Source organism: Calonectris borealis, chromosome 10 (genome assembly GCF_964195595.1).
Source record: "Calonectris borealis chromosome 10, bCalBor7.hap1.2, whole genome shotgun sequence".
Taxonomy (NCBI): Eukaryota; Metazoa; Chordata; class Aves; order Procellariiformes; family Procellariidae; genus Calonectris; species Calonectris borealis.
The window spans coordinates 7,997,182-8,020,858 of NC_134321.1; the positions used below are offsets into that span (position 1 = coordinate 7,997,182).

Here is a 23,677-nt window from a genome sequence, read left to right on the forward strand (position 1 = left end):
TTTGGGTGTAGACTTGTCTTTTTTTGTTGCTTTGGTTTGACACTGCCGTTACGCCTCGGCTTGCTGTTATCTCCAGCGGCCATTAATTGGCTAGCTGTACCCGAACCAGGAACATAAGGCATCGTTCAGTGAGACTGGAGAGCTGACAAATGGGAAGGTGTTGAGAGATGCCGAGGAAGCGGGCCCACGCTGAAGCTCTCTGCAGAAGCCATTTTGCCTCTGACAGATCCAACACACGCTACTAATTGGTTGGGGCCAGCCTTTGCCAAAAAAGCCTGCGAAGTGCTGGAGAGACGCTTCCGAATGTGTCTGCTCTTCACGCTCCCCCTCGCTGAAGGCAGTGACAAAGACCAATTAATTCATTGCCTGAGTTCTGCTGTTGTGCCGCACGTCTGTATGGTGGCGAGCTGCCTTCAGCCAGCCCGCCTGAACAGATGAACCACGCCGGCTTCCAGCGTGTTCATCGCCTGATTATTCTGTAATTGTATCTGGGCAAAAATTAACCTCTAGTTCAGTAAGGTAATGTGGACAGGTCTTAAGCTTAGTTTATGACTGCGAGTAATGACTGCAAAATGTGAAAATATGATATCTAAAACCAGTGGCTATAAACCAGTTTGAATGAAAATGTCAAAGCAGACATCTGTGCCTTAGCACTCACCTGTTCTTTTAATTTTTAGTATTCCCAGGTCTTAAATTCGTATCATATTTTAAACCTGTTGAGTCATTGAAGAGAGACCATCAGAGCTAGCCAAAAGTCTCAGCACTGAAAAGCACCAGATGACTAGACCCAAACCTTTGCGCAAACAGGCACCGACAGTGTAAAATGCAATTAGGGCCCAGTCTGACGCTCACTGGTGTCAATGGAAAACAACCAGTTTATCTGCTCACAGATACGGAGAGCTAGATTAACGTGTTGCATCCCATATCTGAGTATGCACTTATTTAAATTACATTCCTGAACGATATACTTTGGTTTCTTTGCTAAAGGTCTAGGCAGCTGACTTGTAAAGGCTTTTTTTATCATTAATTACAAATTTTGGGAGGGGATCATTACAAAATTAGTCAATGTTACAGATACTAACCAATAAATATTAAATGAACCTGAAGTTGTCTTCTGATATGATTTAATGTTAGCAATTAATTTTGCATTTTTAAAAAAGGGATGAAAGCAAGCACGAATAAGTTAATATAAAAGATTACTGTTCAACCGCACTTCAAGGTTAGTACTTTACTGTATGTAATATTCATTGTAAAAACCTTGCTGGTGTTCCATACTAATGAGTAGGTAAGGTTGAGCTTTTTTATGTTTCCAGCTGATTTTGTCTGTTCATTGGTTTTACAGAACCCGTACTCAAGCAAGTGCAAGTCAGGAGAGCTGCTTTGCTTTCAGTAGAGCCCTTCTGTTTTACACCAACTGGGGATCTGTCCCATAGTTATTTAAAGCAGTGTCAGTAGGCAGATAGCAAACTATGCTTCTGAAAGTTAATTAAACAGTAGAAGTCAAAACAAGTGGCTCTTTTGTCTCCCATGAAAGAGGAGGCAGCTGTATTGTTTCTGGCAGAGTGATTCTCTGTTGTACATATTTATTTATTGATGATTTGGAAGAGGCTCTTGCACTGGGTAATGATGCTAATATTGATGGAAGGAAATACTATAGTGATAAACAAATGGCAAGTCACAATTAGACACCTAGAAAGTAGCAATCACCATATAATTTTTAGTAGTGATTTAAATAATAATCCTTTAGTATTTAAACTTATAAATGTTCTTAATTATGTCTAAAAATTCAAGACTGCCTCATTTAAAGAGTAAAATTGTGCAGTGGATCCCGCTACGCGTACATCAGAGTAGTCCTGATTTGGGTATAAAGGTATGGGTTTTTGATTAAAAATTACAGTTTTCCTTCTTTCCCTTCAGTTCCAGATTACCAAGAGCAGGATATCTTTCTATGGAGAAAGGAAACCGGTTTTGGATTTAGGATTCTAGGTGGAAATGAGCCTGGAGAACCTGTGAGTACATCTAGAAGTGGTCTTGTTTTAACTCACAACATCTTCCAGAATCACGGCAGTAGCATGTACAGATGTGCAGAACTGCGCCATGGCATCTCTATTAAGTAACTAGTGGGCTATGTATTTATACCCCGCAACTCCTCCCCACCTTCCCTCCAAAAAAACAAACAAAAACTCCCATAAGTGAAATGGGTTTGGCTTTCCCTGGTATTCCCTGTTTTTGTGATAGCCCAAATGAAAACGTATAGGTCTGAAATTGCCTGGACACTGAGGAAAGAATGTCCTGGTCAGGTTTGCAAGTATTTTGATCTTAAGAGTGTCAGGTTTTCTATTTGCTCAATTCCCTCCTTGAATTCACTTAACTTTGTCATAAATCCAGTACCCATGGAAGGTGTCAGGCTAAAAACACGTGGTCTTTCATGTGCTGCACAGGTCAAAGCTACGTAGTGGCAGCATAAATTTCCACATACTTCCCTGCCAAAATTATTTTGCTCATTTACGGAAAGAGAGGCCATGAATTCCTCTCATGTTAGAGGAACTCCACAGAACTCACTGAAGATAAACCAAGACTGAGTTAGTGGACAGTCGCGTGGTACGGAGCTTGTAAACCCTAGAGGCGACTGAAAGGATAACTCAATCTCAGCCTCCCTGACAAGACCCTCAGTGCTTTTAACCATCTTCCTCTCTGGTCACTGTCTGGTTGAACGCATTTCCCAAGGCTATCTGTCATTAGAGTGAATGGACCGCCTAAAGAAACAAGATGTCAATTTATTACAATTTCACGATGTGACTATATTCACATGGAGCTGCTTTCACAGGAGCAACTTTCCTGACCAGCAGACGTTTGTCAACAATTTCCCTACTAAATTGGGTCTAACCACCAGTGCCCCTTACTTCCAGCTGGCTGTTGAGCTAGTTCTCATTTATCACTGTTTTTTTTTTTTCTTGCTTGCTTTCTTTCTTTCCTTTCTCCTATTTGTACTAATTCATCAGATTTACATCGGCCACATTGTACCGCTGGGTGCTGCTGATGCTGACGGCCGCCTGAGATCGGGTGATGAACTGATCTGTGTGGATGGGACGCCTGTTGTCGGGAAATCGCACCAGCTTGTCGTCCAGCTTATGCAACAGGCAGCTAAACAAGGTCATGTCAATCTGACCGTCAGGCGCAAAGTGGTTTACACAGGTAGGCTGCAGTGTCACTCTGCAGGGGTAAATTTTCTTGCCAGACTCCATCTGTTCAGCAAACGGTTTAAAGAACAAAAGCTCCTCCTTGTAATACTGGGAGAACTCAGGGGATATGTGTTATTCTTCCTCTTTTGGCTATTTTTAGTCTTTTTTGTTCTTGATCAAATCAGTTTCAAGTATTTTGTTTCCAGTCAAGACTCTCTCAATCTCAGTTGGCTTCTCCAGTCTTCTTGAAGGTTTCTGATAACACGGGGAAGTCTTCAGTTGCAACATATCATTTTTAGGTGGACTCATGCAGCAGCAGACACTGTGTCTGATTGCCTGTGCCTTCTGTTTTCTTCCCAAAATAACTGTGCTGCCTGATAGCCACCCTTAAACTGGGAGTGAGGGGAAAGAGGCTGAAGGGTTCCCAGGAGGGGAGGCAAGGGCAGAGAGCGAGTGAGGGCATTGGTGTGTGATGGCTAATGTCCCAGGCACAGGAGAAGCTTCAACTGAGGTTGTACCATGTAGTCAACTAACTGCAGGATGCAAAACTGTAAGTGGCATTGGTTCTGGTAGTACAGGGTGTGCATGTTTGCTGTAACAGAGAGGTTTCTGTGTGCTGGTTATGCTAGGTGTTGTGCAGACACTGCACAAGTGTATGGTCTAAATGGAAAAAAAAAAGCTGGCAGAAAGACAGAGATGCAGAGGGAAGTGACACTGCCTGGTGGCATCCAGATTAGTGACACAAAAAAGTCCTCATAGCAAAGAAAATGAAGACATGAGCATGAGCTTTCTAAATGACATGTGACCTTATGCTTAATATTGGAGAGTAACACTGGGGTGCTGCCTCTTCTTGTGAGTCCCTTTAGGGAACTCGAGTGTGGGATTCAGTTTAGCTCACTTGTTCAAAAGAAAGGACATTATATAGCTTTTCAAGTTTAGGCATCAGCAGAAAAATAGGCAGTGATGTACTTCAATCTTAAAGAGCACCAAAGTAACATTCAGGTTGGAAATTAGACCCACAGTAGAAGTTAGGGCTAGAACAGTACCTCTAAAATAGCTCTGTATGTTTATCCAGGGCTGAGCTCCTTCTGCACAATATTAAATAAATGTTCTCTTCTCGTTTCTTTCCTTCTTCCCGTTGTGGATGCTGGGTTATGTCTCTCCTCTAATAGCCTCTCTCATTCCTTACAAAGAGCTGCCAATGTGAGAGAAGCTTTAGGAGATGAGCTTTGGGAGGAAGGGGAAGGGCAGCTGAATTTTGGTATTGTTTTTGTGTGTAGATTTTCTGTCCAGCTTTACAGCCTCCAGGCTGGAAATTACCATAAAATATTTAGATTCATGAGACATCTCGATAAAAACCCTTGATACTTCATTCAGGGGCTTGTTACTCCAGACCGAGCTATTTCTGAATCATTTCAAATGTGAACACTTACTCTAGGATAAATTATTCAGGATCCCTTCTTTCACCTTATATTTGCAGGCTTTTAAATTCCAGCATAACTTTGTAGAGAAGCCTCTTCCTGAATTTTGGTCCCTTATTCCTCCTCTCATCTATATGCCAGTAGAAAAAGATTGTTCATCTAAATGGGTACTCCATGTCTTGAGATTCGTATAGGGGAAAGTTTATACGCCTGTATTTTTAATATGTAGAATACTATATATTTAGTACATACTTTGAGTATATAAATGCAGACAGGTACTCCTTTCCAAGGATATTTTAAAGTTCTTTTTCTTTGGATTGTGGGTTTACACGTTTAAATTTTGTTTGGCATCCATTTTCTTGTTGTTTTTAAGATCTTCAACTTAATTTCGATTCACCAAATTGGAGGAGTGACCTGATTAGTGGAGGCAGCCATTCAATAGAGACAAGTGCAATATGCTGCTCTCAGCTGCCCAAATGGACTGTGGAGAACTGGCTGAGTAGCAAGAAGCGGAAGCTATTGTGGGTGACAAGCTTTAACCTGAGGTTGGCTCAGGTGAAGAAAAACACTGTGCTGGGATGTAGGCAGGGGGGAACTCTCCTGATTTCCCAGCAGATGATGGCTTAGCTGCAATATGGTCCAGCACTTCAAGAAAGACATGTTTGAGTTGGAGAGCGCCCAACTGGAGGGAATCCAGAGGACCAGCGAGAATAAGGAGAGCTCTAGAAAACGTGGTCTGCAAGGAAATATTGAACAAATTGGGATTGTTTAGCCTAAAGCAGAGAAGGGGGAGGAGGTGTTAAACTCCCCAAGACTATAACAGGCTGCTGCAAAGAGGAAGGAAATAATATGATCTCCATATGCCTGCTAGATAGAACTAGAAATAATAGCCTTATGTTGCAGCAGGGAAGATTTAAGTTAGGTAGAAACCAATAGATTGCCTGGGGAGATACTTAATAGCAGATTACACAAACATCTGTCAGGACTGACAGTAAGTATAGTTGGCCCTGACTCGAGCAGAGTGTGGACTAAGCAATTTTTTTGAGATTTCTTCAAGCCTTGTGGTAACTGATTAGATTTTAAACTAATACCACTTCCAACTTCAGTTGCTGTTAAACACTTGTTTAATATTAATGTTAATGTTAATAATGGTTTCCCCCTGACTGTGCCAGACTACAGACGATAGCTGCTGGTTCTTCCATCCAGAAAAGCTTGGTTCACAAGTTGTTTTGCTTTAGTATGGGTGGTTATTATTACTTAAGATCACGTTAATCAAAAGCAATAAGTGCTACCCAACTGATAGCACTGAGTTAAAAAATACACAGGTGTTGAGTGATGGGTATTTGATATTACTCTCTCTCCTCGTGGCTTGTGCACATATACATGGTTGCACATATATAACTGAAGAGGGGATGGGATATGTAAAGGAGGCACCTCTGAACTAATGTAATCCAGGTTTAAAATGGCACAGAGTATCCAAGCACGCAGCACTGCACTGGTTTAACCGTACTGCTGCTGTAGGTGGGCAGCGAAAGGCTTGGCCTGCATGACAATACACTGGAGGGGATGAGCATGTGTGGTCAGTGCCGTCACCAAACAGAGCTGTTGGTGGTGACATCCGAAAGCAGACAGAGCCCTTGGTCACTCTGGCCATGATCTATAGATTAAAGCAGGTGATTTGCTTTATTTTTCTACCTTTTTCTCAATGGATGGCACTTTTCAAGCACAAAATGATGCAGCTTGCTCAGACAGTCTTTTTTTAATTCCCCAGTTCCCAAGGCAGAGAATGAAGTCCCGTCCCCAGCCTCTTCCCACCACAGCAGCAACCAGCCGGCCTCACTTACGGAGGAGAAGCGAACGCCGCAGGGCAGCCAGAACTCCCTCAACACCGTCAGCTCGGGCAGCGGCAGCACCAGTGGCATCGGCAGCGGTGGTGGCGGGGGCAGCGGTGTCGTCAGCGCCGTGGTCCAGCCCTACGACGTGGAAATCCGCCGCGGCGAAAACGAGGGGTTCGGCTTCGTCATCGTCTCGTCGGTGAGCAGGCCGGAGGCGGGGACGACGTTTGGTAAGTTTTGGGGTTTTTTCAACGCACCTCGACTGAGATGCAGATTTCAGCACTGCAGCACGAGGAGGCGAGTGGGGATCTGTTTAATTGAAAGTCGTGAGCATGCCCTAATTTATGTAATTAATAACTTAATCGGAGGCCGAGACTTGGTAGCTGTTTGCCTCCTGGGTTTTGTTCAGCACTGAGTCCAGAAAAGCAAAAGGAGAAATCCCAGCCTGAAGAGCAAAAATGCCACCAAAAATGCCACCAATGGCAATTCCAATGGCTCCCTGAAGCTCCGGCGCTCCTGCTAGCTGGACGCCTTTCTGGGGTTTGCTCTCAGAAGAGCAGCCGGGGATCCCCCCAGTGATGCTGTTTGCTAATGCAGAGATGGAGCAGGTGGAATGAAATATGTCTTCCTGATGGTGGAACTGAGCCAGTTGATTTAAAAGCAGTAATGCTTAAACTGATTAACTTCTCTTTGGCAATCCGGGTTATTCTGATCCTCATTATGGAGTGAGCATGCTGATAGCTGGAAAGTTTTAATTAATAGTGCTTGCTGGTGAGACATAAAATGGCGAGTACTGTTAAAAAAATGGGATGGTTTTTCTGACCCTTTCCACCTCTTCCCAAATCCATTTCTTCAGAGTAGGGGGAAATGAAGTTCATGCGATGTCACACTTAATATCCTGCCCTAATGGAAGTGGTCATGGTTTCTTTCTGAAGGCAGTCCTTTCTGCTAGGCAGACACCCATTTCCAGGTGTTGCTGCAAAAGAGGTGTAATTCTGTCTACAGAGCAAAGGAGTCCTATGTTGCAAAGCACAAATAAGCTGGTTTTGCAAGTGTGCACAGCACAGCCTGCTTAGAGCAGTAATGTCATTGCAAGGGGGTAACCAGCCAGAGGTGCTATTTTCTGCCCTTTCCATCTCCTCCAAAAGGGCCAGAGGCAGCATCCACTTATACTGTGTAGGGAAAAAAGGTGGTGTGTGATAGGAATGGAGGGGGAAAGGAAAGATGGAACGAGTGCCCTGGCCATCTTCACACTTCCTCCCAGAGCAGACAAAATACATTGCAGTTTCCCTGTACAACTTGAATGTTCCCGGGGCATGCAGGTGCATGTGGCAAGAAGTGGCCTTTCCCCCTTTTTTTCCTAGGCTTTTTTCTCTGAAATTTCCTGCTGTTGCCCGTTGGCAGTGCCATTGCTAACAAATTGAGGGCGCATCATCTCCTTTGCTGGTATTGATGTAGCATGGGCCATTTCTAACACTGCTCTGGGAAGTCGTGGTAGCAGACATTTCAAGGGGGAAATATCTAGTACAGACCTGGTGCATCGAGTTCTGTCAGTTCTCAGGTGCTAGGCTACCTCGTACTGTCCTTGCTGCTGAAAACTGCTCCTCCAGAATAGGTATTTTGGTGCCAGAACACAACGGTGTATTGTAATATAGATTAAACTGAACTCAGTCTAAACCAGAGACAGAGCTTTTATCTTCTGCAAGTATTTGCAAACGTATGTAAATAACTTTTACTGTATGAAGACTATGCTCTAACTCTTTTCTGCAGAGAAACCTTGACCTGAGGTTGTAAAGAGTTGTGTTTGCTTTAGCCCAAGATACTCACTAACTGGAAGTTTTCTGTGCAGGGGCTCCTCGTGGAGATCTGTTGATCTGTGACTGTTTTTCCTTTAATTTTTTTCAAGTGTATTCAGCTTTTTCCTAATACTCTGCATGAGATGTGTTCCCTCTGCTGCGTGGTGCTTGCTTTGGACCTGCTTTGTAGTTTTTTTCTTTCATGGGTAGCATTTAGAGATGGGCCAAACTGGTTCTAAAACCCACCTTGGTCACTTTGGTGTGGGCTCCGTCATCTGTGTGCAGTGGATTGGATGGGGTAGGAACTCACACCCTCAAATCAGCCTTTAAACTGGATGGGGCTTTGTATTACCAGAAAGAGAAACTTCTAACATCACAGTAAAAGAAGAAGAAAAAAATCCCCCTACTGTTTGCAACTAATATTAACACTTTCTGCCAGTGTTCATTGCATCTTTTATTCTCTCACTCACATTCCTTTTCTTAGCTTTTTCTTCTTTATGGTCTTTCTAGTGTTGTCCTATGTGCAGCAATGTATATCTCTCAAACTACTAATCCAATAAAGACTACAGCACAGATGGGAAAGTGCATCTTGAGGGTGAATGTATTGTGGATGCAAAGTATGAGATGACCAGTCTGTATGCCTCATGGTTTTAATCACATGCTGCGTGCCCGAGGGCCTCTTGCCCGTGTAAAGAAGCTGTACAAAAGCCCAGTGGATTTATCTGAGTGAAGTTGTGTATCCCCTCTGTCCCAGTTCTGCACTCTATGGACGACCCTGTGTTTTTGGGACAAACAGTTGCATGGAACAGGAGGAGAATTTTGTCTCCAAAACACATTCATCCTAAAGTGCCCTTGCTCTGTGTGTCAGACATCTCAATGGTTTTGTGTGTGGTTTTAGAGGTATTTAAATGAAGAAGTCCTTATTCCTTCCCTGCTCCCGTCCTGATGCCGTCTAAGATCATAAAAGGGGAAGGGTTACAGAGGCTGAGGTGGATGCCTGCACCAAACCGTTACCTTTGTCAGTCTTGGCCCATCTGTAGTGGTCCCGTACCTTCCCTGGTAGTACCTTTATTCACGATGGAAGAAAACTGTTTCATGTTGCTTCCCCATGCAGCGCTAATAGATTAGGTCTTTGTGGTAGAAAGGGAGTCGCTCTCCCTCCTAGGCCTAGAACAATTTTATCTTTCTAAATTGAGAAAGAACAAAACATTGGCAGAAGCTTGAACAGCAGTTGACTTAGGGAAAGACTTGAGAGGCTGACACTGATGTAATCTTGGAGGAGGACGGTTGTGTTTTCTACAAACAGTTTCAATTTTTCTGTTCAAAAATAAAATCAGGATTTGGGTTATGATGGGGCTGCTAAGTGCAGTTGTAGTCTATAAAAATCTCACCATTTATTAACAGAAATCAAGGTGGGGGGAGTTTTGAGTGATTAACAAAACACCTTTTTGTAAAAGAAGTAAAGTATTGTGCACTCGTACTAGTTGATTGCCAATGTTTTGAACACTGGCAGCAAAGCTATCCTATAATAACTTTTGCTTGATGCATTAATTAATTAACCCTTAACCTTCTCTTTCCCTTTTCAACCCTTTTTCTCCTTTTCCCCTTCACCATATTCCCACGTATGTAAACAATTAAAAAACCAAACCAAACCAAACCAAAACAAAAACAACCCCCAAACCAATACAAAAGCGGGAAATGCATGTGTGGCCATGCCTCACAAAATAGGTCGGATAATTGAAGGGAGTCCCGCAGACCGCTGTGGCAAGCTGAAAGTAGGCGATCGGATCTTGGCTGTGAATGGGTGCTCCATCACCAACAAGTCGCATTCAGACATCGTCAACCTCATTAAGGAAGCGGGAAACACCGTTACCCTGCGCATCATTCCAGGAGATGGTAAAGTATATGTTTCCTGCTGTCTTACCTGACCCTCCTGTTGGTTTTGTTCCCAGGCTTTTTGCATCAGTCAGAGCTGCAAAGTCATGGACTCAATTCCCACTCCTACTTTGGGAATTAGCAGTGAGGGAGGTTGTGGGTCTTCCATAGCTTTATTTTTTGTTTCTTTCTATAGAAATTGAGTTCTTTTTTTAAACAGGGAGGTGCTGATTCTACATAAAAAAAAAATATTCCATTCTATCGTGTTCCTCCACGTATCTCCTTAAAATGATCTTGTGTAAATTTGATGCATATCGTGGTGCACTTTGATTTGATTCTTGGGTTAATAATGCAGCTTTAGAATATTTGGGAATCCCTTGTTAATATGTGGGATTCCTGAAGCTTTGTATGTACACAAGCAGGCTATCGAGTAAAGAGATCACAGAAAGGGATAAACACTTTGTCATGTTTTAAGCTGTTTGAAAAGAAGATTTGTTTTTATTCTGGGTAAGTTGCTTTGGGAGCGAGCTCAGTACATTTTGAAATGACTTTGTTAAATGGTGATGGCTCTGGAGCTGCTGTGTGCTTGCAGCCAATTGTTGTAAGAGTTACCCTAGACAGGATCTCGCTGTTTCAGATCAGAGGGAACATGCAGGATCCCTAATAATACGCTGACACTTGGTCCTGGTTTCAGGTCATTAAACTATTTCATAAAAATAAGGATCTGTGTTACATACCAGTTTCATTAAACTGATCCCTAGCTGTGATGCCAAATAGGAACAGAGCAGAAACGTATGTGAAGTATCTGTAGCAGAACTAAAATTGCTGTGGTTCAAATTCTAAGTATTTTGTTTGTTCATTGTCCTGCTCTACTATGGACGGGTTCATAGTGAGAACTCGTTAGGCAGAAATCTTTTTACATTGCTCTCTTTTTAAGCTGAATCCACGGGTAGAAGATTTGATGGCTCAGATACAGTGCTAATGAGCATTTCTTAGAGTTGTACAGAACATTATTTGCATTCAGTTAAATATAGAGAAAGTGTGATTAAGTTTGAAAGAAAGGTTGAGAAAGTACGGCTGAATTGAACCTGGTACCTGTAAAGCAGAATGAAGAAGTTACATGATGTGATTTCCATCTAACTCTTGTACTTTCTAATCTGAAACCCCACAGAGCACGATTATGCTATGTTTAGTTAGAGGATAAAAATAGGTCAGGACGAGAAATGATCTGGTTTTAACTTATTTCTGTTTAGGATGACCTGTTTTGCATAAAGGCTTTATTTTCCTTCTGTTTAGTAGCTACCGGGTCAAATGGCATGTGATCCTTTGCTGCTTCCAGCAAATTGAGTGTTCATGAATAATAAAATGGCTGTGAATCAGGCTAGCATCTGAGCTGGCCTGTGAGTGCCAGTTTTGGGAGGTGAACTGCGGGAAGAATTGTTCATTACCTGTATTTTGGTATCTGATCAAAATCAAGGAAGGTGAATCTTTAAATAAATAAATATTTTTTTTTTAAAGGCAAAAATACCTAAGAAACAAATAACTTTTGAATGGCTTAAGAGTTTTTTAAGAAGAATATAGCCTCCTGACGTGAATGCTCAGCCAGTCTTGTTCATGCAAATATGTGTACAAAATACCATGTTAAATTGCTTAGGTTCGAAGGGAAATCTGTACGTGTGACTGACATCAGGTATTCCTAGAGAAGGTGGAAAGCTGTAATTTCGGGAAGGAGCCAACTCTTCTCTCTCATAGCAATGCAGGCTTCGAGTCTTTTTATTTAGTGTCCCTTTGAAATTCCAAGTCAGGTTGCCAACTCTGCATAGAATCACCTGCATTTAATTTCCAAAAGCCAGTAAGACCAGACACTCTCCAAATTGCTGAGAGGTTTGCTCCAGAAAAATGAGATTTAAGAAATTGGTCTCAATGTTGTTTTCTTTTTGCTGTCTTTGGGTGCTTTTGTTGATGTGTTGTTTTCTTTTTGTTGCTTTTGGAGTGCTTTTTTGGTAAATATAAATGGTCTAACAGTGCACTTAAAGGGGGGGAGAAAGAATAAATCGGAAACCATGTTTCTTGGGTAAACATGAAACTAAAGCTCATCACAAGACTCACAATAAACTCACACTGCTAATCTCTTCTAACATGATTAAAAACACCAAGGGTTTTTGCTGCGTAATAAGTCTTGCACCAAGTCATTGCCATAGACCACTGCAGGAGTGCATTTGCAATGAAATTACGATGTTTTAACATACTACCAGCTGATGCAAGGATACAGAGAGCTGAAAAATGACAAGCTTTTAATTGGTGTCTGAGTGTTCTAGGGCAGAACAGGGCAAGGAATCAATAAAATATTTAGGATTTAGAACGTACAGTTGTAATTCTACTAGAGATAATTTTTCCTGTATTTGTGTTCTGTTCCAGTTTTGCATGGTAGCTGGCATGCGTCCTGAACCGGTGTCTAAAAAACTAGCAAAATTATTCACAACTCCTGACTCATGGGATAGGGTGGGCTAAAGATAGGTACAGTAAGTGGTGTGAAGATACATCTGTACCAAGATGTGTTGTTGCTCTACTTGGTATTCTGAGTGTGACCTACTAAAGGGTAGGAATCTTGCATTCTCTTTGAAGCCCATCTTCATCCGATCTCCAAATATTTGTGGAGGTTTTCAGAGGCTTTTGTTCTGGATGAATACAGAACACTTAACCATGTTTTGGGGCCTTCTTATGTTGGAGACAAATTTTAGCATCAAGGCATCTTTACAAAATACACAGAATTATTTCGTAAAATCCAACAGTGAAACCACACATAGGGACATCTCCTTCTCACACAAGGATGTCAGCGGCACATCCTCACAGGGGCATGTTTTGGTCATGCCTACTGAGAGGTGCAGGCAGACCCAGGAGCCTCTCTTGCTCTCTAAGCCACCGGACACAAGCCAGCTCTGGTCTGGAAGACGTTACAGCTCCATATGCTGAGGGTTTGGGCATGTTAACTTGGGCACAGTGCTGCAGGCAAAGGAGCTGTGCTCTCGTTGCATCCATCTGTTTAAATGGTTCTTCTTTTTCTCTTTCCCTTTTCCTGAGTTTCCCTTGACATGCAGAGAAAGGAAAAACCTTCTCCTCATCTAGATATCTCCACAATTAAAGTAAATCCATGAAATAAAATAGATTCCCAGGACCAAGAAAGCCCACGACCACCACCTCTCCTTAATTCAGGCAAAAAACCTCCCATTTCTGCAATTTTGTATTACAGCTGGACTCTGTTTAATAATGGCAGATTTCTCCATAGTCAATAAAATGAATTACCAGATGCTTGGAGCTTAAGAGGCAAACAAGGGCAGGGTAGAAGACCTTGTAATTTTATGTTGGAGAGCCAGATGTTTCCACCCGGTTTTCGTTGCTCTTGCCTGATGGTGGCTTTTTTTTTAAGTGGGATCGGAACTAGAGAAAGTCACGGTCAAGAAACAAGGTGCATGACCTTAATTTTAGGCAGAATTTTAAATGAGTTCTGAGTTAACTCTGGTCTTATTGGAGTCTATGACAAAGCTCCAAAATAACGAGGGGGCCATTTTGCCATGCCATGCTGTGAGGGACACCTAGATAGTCCCTTTTCAGTTGTGCCTACAGCATCTCCCTTCCCAGTTTTGTGAAGCAGGAGAGAGGACCTCTCCTGGAAGCACCTCCTTCTGTGCGTAGAGAACTATGGCATTTGCACAGGCTCATGTTGGGCTGAGAGCCCTTTGCCATGGAATAAATTGAGTTTGGAAGTTAATCCTCCTCTCTGTATTCTCTTAGTAAGCCCTTTTGTAAATGGTACCCAGAGCTGTTGATGCATTTGGTACAGGTGGTTCCACGTCCCTGCATGCAGCTTTGAGTGCTCAGGCAGCAGTGGGTTGTATTTCAAAGATGGATTTCGGGAAGTGTGTGTTTTAGCCACATTCAATATCACCTTGTGAGGTATTAGATAAAAGCCACATCTCAATCCTACTGAAGATTGCAGTTTCTGATGGAGGAAGCACTGATAAGCTTATAATCCATGGAATAGTTATTGCTACTATAAAATTAATCCAGTCAACCTACCATATTTGGAGACTTTAATGATTGGAATTCAGGTCGTTACACAACAGACAAAACCTTCCCCCACAAGTCAGTCGTTGTTTTGAGTGTGTCTAACGGTCAGAGATCCTGGTTTCTAATCCAGATTTCCCAACATTTTTTTTTCTTTTTCTATTTGAGTGGCCTCAGGTTTTTCTGGAGATTAATGAGAGTGCTGATGTATTTGATTACTGAAAAAAAACCCTCATTTGTGTATTTATTATATAGTTATACTCTATAGATTGTATAAATATATATAAATATTTGACTCCCTGCTCTACACTATTTGTGATGGGTAGCTGTGGCAGTTCCTGGTATGCACCTTTTTTGCAAATTAACTTTTGCAATCATGATTAATCTAAATATGATACCTTCACTAAAGCCTTGACTTTTTCAAGAGCATAGGATACAGCAGCAGCCGTTATGTGACAATGTTTCCTAGCTGGTTAGGGGTGTTTAGAGGTTTTTCTCTTACAAAGAAGAAAAACAGATTGCACAGTAATTTGGTACATCTGATGACAGATACCAGAAAAAAGCTGAGCCATGAGGGGATATATCACGTTAAGTTTCAATGCAACTCAAAGGCCAATATTTCTCTGCAACTGAGGTGCTGTACAGTTTCATATACATAATTACTATGACTTAGCTTAGACTTTTTCCTGTTAATTTTTGGATTTAAGAAATGTGAGCCAATCTCAGGTTCTTTAAAAACAACATAATGATGCTTTCCAGTGAAATGCCTTTGTAAAACTTTTGGTTTTTTCAGTGAATAGCCAATGGTCTTCCCTCATAATGAAAAAAAATTTATTTTGCAGAATCCTCCAATGCTACTTTATTGACCAATGCAGAAAAAATTGCTACAATTACAACCACACATACTCCTCAGCAAATACCACAGGAGACCAGGTCAGATTGTTTTCCTTGAGGAGAGCATGTTGACATGCTCTCTCTTTGGTTACTTCTTGATCATCTTCACATCCCATGAGCTGTATTTTTCCTCTCTCCCTCTTTCTGTCATTTCTTACAGCAGGAACAACACCAAACCAAAGCAGGAATCCCAGTTTGATTTCAAACCACCCCAAGCACCACAGGTAAGGAGTACCTTTCTGATTGTTTTGTTTACCACAGACTGTTGCTTCCAATCTGCTTGAGGGCTGTGTTCAAATATTTCCCTTGAAAATTCCTGCTGGGAAGCTGTTCTCCCTCAGTCTGTTTGCTGAAGAAAGAGGAATTTGCTGATTAGTTTCTTAATATGTGTTGCTGTTGTTTCAGCTGAGAAACATTTCCAACACATTCTCATCAAGACTTTCAGGGAGAACAAAAAAAAAAAGCTGACATTTTTACGACAGTAATAATTTGTGTGTTTGTTTATTGAATTGTATATTTTGAGGAGGCCTCTCCAGAAAGTACTGTTGCGTGCAAATGATAAATTCAGAGGACAAAAAAGAGGAAAACTTAATAAGGGACAATAGCTGGAGTGTTCCAGCTTTCACAGACGACATCTTATTAGAGAGATTATCTATCTCACTGTTAACTTTCCTTGCCACTGGCCGTCCCAGAAGTAACCTCCTCCATTAGGGACTTCAAAACATCCCTACGCTAACAGCATTTCTGAAAAACCATGCCCATACTTCTGAGCTTCTTGCAAAGGAATAGATGAGGTAGTAACAAAAAGGAGAAGCCAGCACCGTGGCATAGACTCGTCCCAGGTACCGTTAGACATTTAACTAAAGCCTGGCACTGGAAGTGGGGTTGCCCTCGGCTTCCTTTGCGTTGGTAGGGTGCTAACCACCCTCCAGAAATGCGCCTTTCTGCCGTGGGCACAGGAGGTGTTGTGTATCAGAGGTGCCTAAAAATACGTGGGACGTGGCCAAGCCCATTCATCCAAACAGTCCTCTGCGGATCAGCGCCGGCACTCCAAATTGCAGGGTGGGATCTCAGGAAGCAGGGAATCCTAGTCTGTGTGTGAAAACTCAACTGATTTTCTTTTTTTAATTATGAGTAACAAAAATAATAATATTTGTTGGTTGAATAATTTAAAAATTAGAGTAGAGCAGCATTTAACATTCTGTTCAATTGCGCATATGCTGTTTTCCCTCCAGCAGGACCAAGACTTTTACACTGTTGAGCTGGAAAGAGGAGCCAAAGGGTTTGGCTTTAGCCTGCGAGGTGGCCGGGAGTATAATATGGATCTGTACGTGTTGCGGCTAGCTGAGGATGGTCCCGCTGAGAGATGTGGGAAGATGAGGGTATGCACAAACAGATTGAAAAAACACGCTTCTTTGCAATAAGCTGACTTTCCTGCCTCTCCCCTACAGGCACACCTTCTGCTGTGCCAGCTAAGAGGAAAATTAAATGTTAGCTGAAAGGAGCAGTGGTTCCTATTTACTGCTGTCAATGGCTTCTGTCACTGTTTGTATACAGTCTGTAACAGTGTGTGTGCATTGGAAGATTTCACCCCCTTGTTCCAACCCAGGTTTCCAAATTTTAATACATAATCTGACTTTTAAAGCCTAACAAAGATATGTGTAGCAATGAAAATGTAATAGCCACAACTTTTGCCAGCTCCTTTAAAGCTGGAGCCATGAGTAGAGAATTGGGGTGTCCCACCTGATTCTCTCCTCTGCTGGGGGGTAGAGTGATGAGGGAGGGTGTGTACCGACCCAGGGATTGCAAAATTATAGTGTAGATTTTGATTAATATTAACTATTAAATTCACATATCATCTAAATTATAAACATTATATCAATGGCGTGTTATAAAATGCCTACAGAAAAATTAAATTGCCGAGTTTTAGGTACTCCTTGCTCCTCTCTTAGAGAATGCATAATAACTTTACGGCATACGTCTTTTTCTTCTCCGATATATCACGCGAAAGGCATTTTCAAAATTCTTTTGCTGGGGTAGATTTATAGCTCCAAAATTTTTGCTGATGAAAATAAATCAGTGCTGCCCTGTGGGAGCCAATGCTTTGACAAGCTCTTCCAAGCCCTGTTTTCCTATCCTGATAAACGATTATATTTACTAAAGCAGGTCTACTGGTTCATAGTAGGTATCTATATCCAAGTGAGAAATGGACCTGAAAAAGCTATTTGAACATCCCAGTTACAGCAGACTCTAAAACAAACAATGACTTTAACCAAAGACTTCAGAAATAATCAAAAAAAAAATAGAATAACACCAGTTCTAACACAGCTCTAGGTATTGAGCAATACAGTAATGCAAGGTGGTTTTACAGAACAGCAATGAAATATTTTGATACCTCAAGCTTTCCCTATCGTCTTCATGTCTCCAGGCCCTGCATACTGTTTTTGTGGACTGTCACTGGAAGGAGTTGGGCGTATTTAGCTTCACCTGGTGCATAGTTCTTCTTCCACCTTTGCTGTAGCCGTTGTCATGTGGTGTGCTGGTGATGACCCTCGTGAGGGCTTGTTTCTAATCTTAGACTCTTTTCTTTTATTACATTGACAGATCGGTGATGAAATCTTAGAGATCAACGGAGAAACTACCAAGAACATGAAGCACGCTCGGGCCATCGAACTGATTAAAAACGGTGGCCGCAGGGTCCGCCTCTTTCTGAAACGTGGAGATGGCTCTGTCCCAGAATATGGTGGGTCAAACTATGAAAACATTCCTTTCTTCCCTGGCATCACTCCATGAATGATTTGTCTCAAGATCTGAAGCGGGAATTCTTTTTTATTTTCCTTTCTCACCAGTGTCTTACCAACCTTTGCAACATATGGTTAATTGCCTCGCTTGTGCTGAATTTTCTACACATTTCATCCTTTGCTTGCTTCCATGGACTTGGGGCACAGTGTAAGGCAAGATCATCATAGCAGTATTTTTGGTGATCAGAGAGGAAAACAAAACAAAACAAAACAAAAAAACCCTTATTGTCTTGTCCAGCCAAACAAGGAATGTCATTGAACTGTGCCAAACTGTTTCTCAGCGGCTGAATTGTTGTTTCAAATAGGTCTCTACTTCTAATCAATGCAAAAACTGGGATCCTGAGTTATTATTCTGAAGCAATGATTTTTTTTGTTAGGTTTTTCTCTTAGTTCCTGTCTGTATCCATAGACATGAATGCCGAGATGGCTTATGAGATTTTTGCCTTCCCTTAATATTTATGTAAATATTTATAAAGTTATTTAAGAAAAAGAATTAAAAAAAAAGCTTTACTGCAAAAATATATTGATTTGGCCTCCTGAGCCCTTTTCTCCCCCCAGCCTGCTGGTTTCAACTAGTTAATTTGTCAGGTCTGAAAAGGTGAGGAGGTTATGAAAAGGTGCTCTCGTGTCTGTCTTGGGGGAAACATTCAGTCCTCGTTTCTTACTGAGAATTGCATTAGATTTCCTTTTCTTCCCCCGGAGGTTGGATTGCTGGGTGGCTTAACTTAGCACACTATTTAATATTATAGTTATGTCTTATTTATTTGAGATAATTGTCAAATATTGTGCCCTCGATGGAGGGCTACTCCCAACCAAAGGTCTTTGAGGTTTCTATAGAAACTGATGATTGAAGGGATGTCCTTTATACTTTTTTCCCCGTATTTGGGTTATTTCTGTGTCAGTAAGTTCTGTGTTTATCACTCACTCCATGTCCTAAAACCAGAAACAAAATCCTTCTGCACAATTTATGAACTAGATTTTCTTTTCATTTACTGTACCACGTTTGAGAGTTTCTGCTCACTCTGCTCATTATTTAACTTAAAGTGACCAATTCAGAGTATAACCAACAAACAATTGAAGTGTTTTAACAATATGGAAGGGAAGTTGTGGGTTTACACGTCTGTAATATAAATAGCACACCAGAAGGTTCAATGATGGCACTGAAATTCTGTAATGTTCTTTCTACTTTTGTCTTTTCCTATACTCCTTTGGATGTACAGTACTGTATCATATGCTAGACTGCATAAATACCCTGTAAATTAAGTGCTTCACTTCTCAAAGCATATGTCTGTTGCACTGAGGATGGAAATCCACCACCAATTTTCTTTTGGCTAATGCTAAACCACTAAACGTTCATTCTCCAAGCAAGGATTTAATATACAGGGGTTGCACTACTGTAAAGAATATCCTTGTAACATTTGGGACTCCTTCCTCTCTTTGTTCTGTTCGCTGCAGTCGCAAATGGTTCCTCTAATAATGTTAAGTTCCAATATTTTTCTGACTCGATTGGAACGTGCTTCTCTATGAGGCTGTATATTTTTGTAATGAGTTTTGTACTTATTTTTAATGTTGTGGTCTCTGGTGGACTTTATTTTTCGTTGTTGTTTGATTGTTAATGTTTTTTCTATGACATTCTGTGTCACTGTTCCAGCTGTCTTTTAGAATGGATGCTCTCGTTGTCTGGGTTATTGAATCACCTCTTAGATGTCTCTTTATGTCACGATAATAACAACTGCTGTCTTTGCAGCCTTATATTTGGGTGAAGCCTAGACAATCTGACTGGAAAAATAAACTTTCTTTATTCTAAGATAAAATATGAAGATTTTTCTTTCTTTCATCTTTATTATAGGGAATCTAAATTTTCTACTTTTCTCTTTCTCTTTCTCTTACTTTTCTTGGTGCTGGGCTCTTCCTTCCTCAGCGATGATACCTCCTAATATCGCTGCATGTATGAGAAATGACAAGCTCGGGGAGTCTTGCTTCTACCTTATGGGCCATAATCAAACTACGGTTTGTAGCTAAAATCAATATTAGGTGTTTTTGTGCTGTGGCCTAATTCCCTCACATTGCTTTCCGCTTCGCTATATTTTATATGTACAGCAATTCATTCCGAGCACCCTGCGTCCCCTGAATTGTAAGTACACCACAGGACACGTTTAAACCTCGCTTGTACCTTGTGCGATAGCCAGGTTGCCGCAAGCCACGTGCTTACAGCTACGGAAAAGCGGTGTGGTCCCCAGCTGCTGCCTGAAAATGCTAATAAGCAAAAATGCACACACGTGAGTCGCAACACGGGTTTCACCTGGAAATCACAAAAATCATGGCCCATGCACACACCGACCTTCCCAAGCTAAGGAATGGAAATGCCATCAAATGGGAGACGCTTTGTGTGATGGCAGGAGGAATGAGCATGTAGAGTTTGGCTTGGGGGAGGGAAGTCAAAAAGGAAAAAAACAGAAAAAAAATCTGTCCCCACAAGTGTTTGCGAGGGTTTTCAGTCATTGCCATCAGGACAGTCCACCTCGAGGTGGGTGTCTCGGTGCGAGCGGCAGGAAGCCAGCAGGAAGCGTAGTTAAAGCCAGCCGAGCTGCCGTGCAGAACTTAAGTTTAAGAAAGAAAACAATAAGCAAATAAAAGCAACGCTTGCATTAAGTCAGCACAGCTACTTTAACGTTTGCCATGTCTATAATGAATCATTCATAAACATCCGGTACAAATGACGTCAGTAATTGTAGCTTAGCTACAGCGCAGGGCTGGTTTTTAGTTTTGGGGTGGTTGTTTTTGTTCTGCTTTGCAGTTTGTCTCGCAGAGGTAGCTCAGCTGTATTTTACCTGAAATAGTACGTTAGAAATAATGAACTGGAGATTAGCTTTTAATCAAAGCCATTCTACATATTACAATATCTTTCCATTGCTTTGATATGAAAAAATCATAACTTCTGTCATCGTTGTTTGAATCATTGTGGCAAAACCAAAATCTACCCTAGGACTTTTCATAACATGGTAGAACTAAGTGAGATTAAGTAATGTCTTAAATGAAATGGAAATTGCATGATTACAGTCTAATTCTCACACCTTCAAAATGTTATTTTACGAGGTGAAAACTTAATAATCAATTCTATTTTCTGTACATTTTCTCCTATTTGAAACAAGGCCTCCCACACCTGGAAGGCAGTTCTTTCTAAAGACTTAAAAGAAAAATATCATTTCCTAAAGGCCCTCTTTATTGGAAACTGTTAAAAAAACAGCCAACAACCCGAACTACAATATTTTTTTTTCCCACTGGAAAGAGAGTAGTGTAACCGAAACATTATGAATTGGGCTTGGGGAAAATGTAAAATGCCCCATGACAAGAAGAGCATAAAGATGATATCGGCTTGGACCAAAACACGGCTAACGAACAGAGCAGCACCAGTACTAACCTGTAACTCTCGTTGTTCGCAGTTAAATTAACAAAAGCTTTGGTTAGCCTTCGCTGACTGCTTTAACAGTTGTTTGTTTTTGTCACTAATGAAGTCTGAAGAGTGATAAGTGGTGTCACGCCGCCGCGGAAGGCATCGGTACCAAACGCTTTGCTGTTATTTTCTTTCAGACCCCAGCAGTGACAGGAACAGTCCCGCCACAGGTTCACAAAATGTATCGGAAATGAAACCCGTGCCATCCGACCGACGGCAGCACCCATCATCGGAGTCCAGATATCCACCAGACCTTCACAAATCATCACAACATGGGGACAAGCGGACTTACGTTAGAGACCTAAAAGGCAGCAGAGAGTTTAGCAGACATCCCAACGAACACCACACTTGGAACGGGACTTCTAAAACCAACGACCACGTGCCAGGCAGGAGGACGGAGAGGTCGCCGGAGAGGAGGCACGAGAGGCAGCCGGAGAGGGCGGTGGTGAACGGGCAGAAGAGGAGGTCTCCCGAAAAGCGGAGGGAAGGGACGAGGAGCGCTGACAACACTTTGGAGAGGCGGGAGCGACACGAGAGGAGGAGAGATCTCTCCCCCGAGAGGCGCCGAGAGCGGTCGCCCAGCCGCCGGCGGCGGTCGCTGGAGAGACTCACGGAGCCGAGGAGGTCACCCGACCGGAGAAGAGAGAGCTCCCTCGACCGGCGGGCCAAGTCGTCTGACCGGCGGAGGGAGAGGTCGCCCGACAGACGGCTCAGGGAGGAGCGAGTCGGCCACCGGGAGAGGGAAGACCCCGGCTGGAAGCACGAGCCGAGCCGCAGGCACCCACCTGAGCAGCGCAGGCGGCCGTACAAGGAGTGCAGCACCGACCTCAGCATCTGAGGGGCTCCTCCGGGGTCCCCGTCGCCTTCCCCACACCACGGGAGCAGAGGAGAGGGTGCGGGAGCTGAAACCATCCAGCTTTCGCAGGCGAGGAGATATCCGGCACCTGCTGATCCTACAAACCTTTTATGCAGATGAAATCTTATAACAAAACAAAAAAAAAAGTGTTGTGCCTGATGTATAATATTAAAGAAAGTATTTTTCAGTGTATTCTTTTTTTTTTTAATTACTTGCCAAATGTTGGTCCTAAAGGATTATAAAATTTTGTTTCTACATTCTTTGTAGATTTCTTAAGAATAATTCCTTTATTGGGCTACTTTCCCCCCTCCCCAATATAGTAAATGGGGGTAGCCAGTAATATAATATAGGCAAAGGATTTTATGACCAAGTTTGAATAATTTGATCCAGACTGTTCTCTAGTGACTCACTGCTACACTGTATGTAGAAAATTTTTTAAGGGTTGGGGGTGGGGAAGGAAGAAAATTGTTCATCTCAGTAGGAATGGAGCACTCCTGCTGAAGGAATTAAAAAAGAAAGAGACAAATGTTCCTAAAATTGCAAGAACTGTTTGAAGAGACTACTGTTTCAATGAAGGATATTTATAATAATAATAAATAATTAAAAAAAACACAAAACCACACAGCACAAGATGATTTACGATAAGGAATTTCTAGTTTGTTCCGTGAACAGTTTATACTTTCAGGCCCCCTCGACAGGATGCGCAAAGGCAGAAGGACTGGTAACCACCATGCCTGTGTCACACACTAACGTAGACTGTTGATCTCTCATTAGCCTCAGCAACATTTAACGATATTTCATTAAGGCAGCCGCCGCAGCCCTGCTCATCTTCTAGATGTATATGGACAGCAACCCGAGCATGCATGGTATTGTTTGTCTGCTTTGAAGCAAGGGAAGGGATCGGGATCCCGGGACAAGGCACAATGCGGTGGGAGCAAGGTGCTCCCTCGGAGTAGGTGTATTCCTTCTGCTCAGGCAAAACCAGTGGGCTTCTCTTATTTTGCCAAATTCCAAAAGCTCTCTCTTCTTCTTGCTCTATATTTAAGTTTTTTATTTTACTGGTTCATCCTTACTGAGACAAAAGGAGTGCACTTGCTGGGGAAAAAAAAAAAAGGAAAAAAAAAAGAAAAAAAAAAAAGATGTATCAAAGGAAAAACACAGGCAAAAAGAGGCAATCAGTGGGACAACCTGGTTGTAGAAGCCTATCCATACTGGTTATATGCTGTAAATTTGACCCTAGGAACAGCAGCAAAAGGGAAACCTGCAAGTTTCTAAGTTGTATTTTTAAATTTGCAAGTTGTGTGGTAAGTCTGCTGTGGTATTGGTATAAGATTTTAATGGATTACTGCCTAGCTGAGCCAAATGTTTGCCGTTACTGTTGGACCACTGAAGTAAACTGCTGCTTTTTACAGTGCATTGGTGTGTACATGTATACTGTTTCACATTTTCCATATGAACACAAAAACATTGCAAGTCTATCACTGTTGTTGCCATGGTA

At 42.0% G+C, this 23,677-nt stretch overlaps 1 protein-coding gene across 4 annotated transcripts in view; it reads left to right on the forward strand.

Annotated features, from left to right (window-relative positions):
* The window catches only part of MAGI1 (membrane associated guanylate kinase, WW and PDZ domain containing 1), a 356,176-nt gene that overhangs the window by 332,033 nt on the left and 466 nt on the right, over positions 1-23,677 (forward strand). Inside the window, exons 16-24 of one of the 4 annotated variants that reach the window (XM_075158690.1) lie at positions 1,918-2,009; positions 3,003-3,195; positions 6,375-6,668; positions 9,927-10,130; positions 15,017-15,107; positions 15,229-15,292; positions 16,304-16,450; positions 17,673-17,811; positions 21,461-23,677. The exon at positions 21,461-23,677 is cut by the window's right edge and continues 466 nt beyond it. In XM_075158690.1, coding sequence (XP_075014791.1) covers positions 1,918-2,009; positions 3,003-3,195; positions 6,375-6,668; positions 9,927-10,130; positions 15,017-15,107; positions 15,229-15,292; positions 16,304-16,450; positions 17,673-17,811; positions 21,461-22,161 — 1,925 coding nt within the window. In that variant the 3' untranslated portion in view covers positions 22,162-23,677. The remainder of the gene's footprint in view (positions 1-1,917; positions 2,010-3,002; positions 3,196-6,374; positions 6,669-9,926; positions 10,131-15,016; positions 15,108-15,228; positions 15,293-16,303; positions 16,451-17,672; positions 17,812-21,460) is intronic. The other 3 variants (XM_075158691.1, XM_075158692.1, XM_075158693.1) reach the window with 3 other exon arrangements.